Source organism: Denticeps clupeoides, chromosome 10 (assembly GCF_900700375.1).
Source record: "Denticeps clupeoides chromosome 10, fDenClu1.1, whole genome shotgun sequence".
Classification (NCBI taxonomy): domain Eukaryota; kingdom Metazoa; phylum Chordata; class Actinopteri; order Clupeiformes; family Denticipitidae; genus Denticeps; species Denticeps clupeoides.
In genome coordinates, this window is record NC_041716.1 from 197727 (window position 1) to 199458 (window position 1732).

The following is a 1732-nucleotide window of genomic DNA, read 5'->3' on the forward strand; positions in this document are numbered from 1 at the left end:
TTCTCACTATCTTCAGTTTTCACTGGTGCTGCATTTCAGCCCAGAAACAAACCAGTTTAACCAGCAGCTGGAGAAGAAAAGGGAGGAGAGAAAGGAGAAGAAAGAGGAGAAGAAGATTCAGGAGTTTACTGTTGGGGTGTTGGACGTCGTGTTCACCCGAATAATCACTGTAACCAGAAACGTAACACTCACACACACACACACACACACACACACACACACACACACACACACACACACACACAGCAGTAACGCGCGGCGCTGTCTCTTTAACGGCGCGTTATCTGCGGCGAGGAGCGTCTCTCCGCCATCAGCAGCCCGGCAGGAGGAGGAGGAGGAGGAGGAAGAGGAGGAGGAGGAGGAGGAGGAGGAGGAGTTTTTAATGTTCAGTTTGTTCTCTGGATCGATGTTTGCTGGCATCGCCTCGCCCCGCCTGCACGGAGAGAGAGAGAGAGAGACAGAGCTACTGTGTGTGTGTGTGTGTGTATATGTGTGTGTGTGTGTGTGTGTTTGTGATCTGCTGCTTCACACGGACGGAGCGGCTCTGATCTCGGCGCAGATTTTGCAGGCGGAGCAGAAACGCGGAACCGGAGAGACGCGCTCCGCGCCCGACGCCGCTCCGGTTCTGGATTCTACAGATCCCGGCATTCCCCGCGCCGAGTGTGTGTGTGTGTGTGTGTGTGTGTGTGTGTGTGTGTATGGACGGTGTGGCGGTGTGACTCCAGCTGAAGATGCCCAGGAGGAAGCAGCAGGCGCCGCGGCGCGCAGCGGGTAAGACGCGCCGATCCGATCCGCTCCTTAACCTGATCACCTGTACTAGTTACCATGACAACTAACAATCACCCGGACTAGTCACCCTGACTATTAACAATCACCTGTAATAGTTACCATGACTACTAACAATCACAGGGACTAGTCACCATGACAACTAACAATCACCTGGACTAGTTATCCTGACTACTAACGACCACCTGGACTAGTTATCCTGACTACTAACGACCACCTGGACTAGTTATCCTGACTAGTCGCGACCACCCACCTCCATCCATCAGTACCAGCGAGCAGCTGGAGTTCCACCTCTGCTGCGTCTTCAGAGTGTGTGTGTGTGAGAGTGTGTGTGTGAGTGTGTGTGTGAGTGTGTGTGTGAGAGTGTGTGTGTGTGTGAGTGTGTGTGTGTTATTCTGCTGGTCGGGGGAAACTTTTGCTTTTGTTCGGGGGTAAAAGTTGAAGCGGATTTTATCTCACGGAACGTCAGCTGCAGCTGCAGCGATGAACTTCATATGAACTCTAAAAATCTCAAACACACACACACACACACACACGGATGGAATATTGTTCTTCATTTATACAAATATGAAATTGCTACCTGTGTTGCGGTGTGATTGTGAGGCTGTAAGCGGTGTGTGTGAGTGTGTGTGTCGGGGTTTGCGCTCCTGTTTCCGTCTTTGTGAAGATGATTTATTTTATGATGATGAGGATGAAGCTGCGTCCTTCCTTCATCTCGCTCATGTGACGTTTGATTGATCAGCGTCGCGACCCCGATCACCCCGCGCGGGAACACGCCCGTCGGGCCACGTTTCGGCGGGATTTTTCTCGGGTTTTTAATATTTTCTCTTCTGTTTCGGCAGCGGCGGCGTTAGGGAGCGTCAACAAACTACCGGACACACAAAAACCTGCATGAATTTACCTGCATTAATTAATACAACTAATACAAAACAACAACAAATACACT

At 51.0% G+C, this 1732-nt stretch overlaps 1 protein-coding gene across 1 annotated transcript in view; it reads left to right on the forward strand.

Annotated features, from left to right (window-relative positions):
- Positions 1-403: 403 nt before the first annotated feature.
- The window catches only part of tshz2 (teashirt zinc finger homeobox 2), a 32710-nt gene continuing 31381 nt past the window's right edge, over positions 404-1732 (forward strand). Inside the window, exon 1 of the mRNA XM_028994870.1 lies at positions 404-771. Coding sequence (XP_028850703.1) covers positions 732-771 — 40 coding nt within the window. The 5' untranslated portion in view covers positions 404-731. The remainder of the gene's footprint in view (positions 772-1732) is intronic.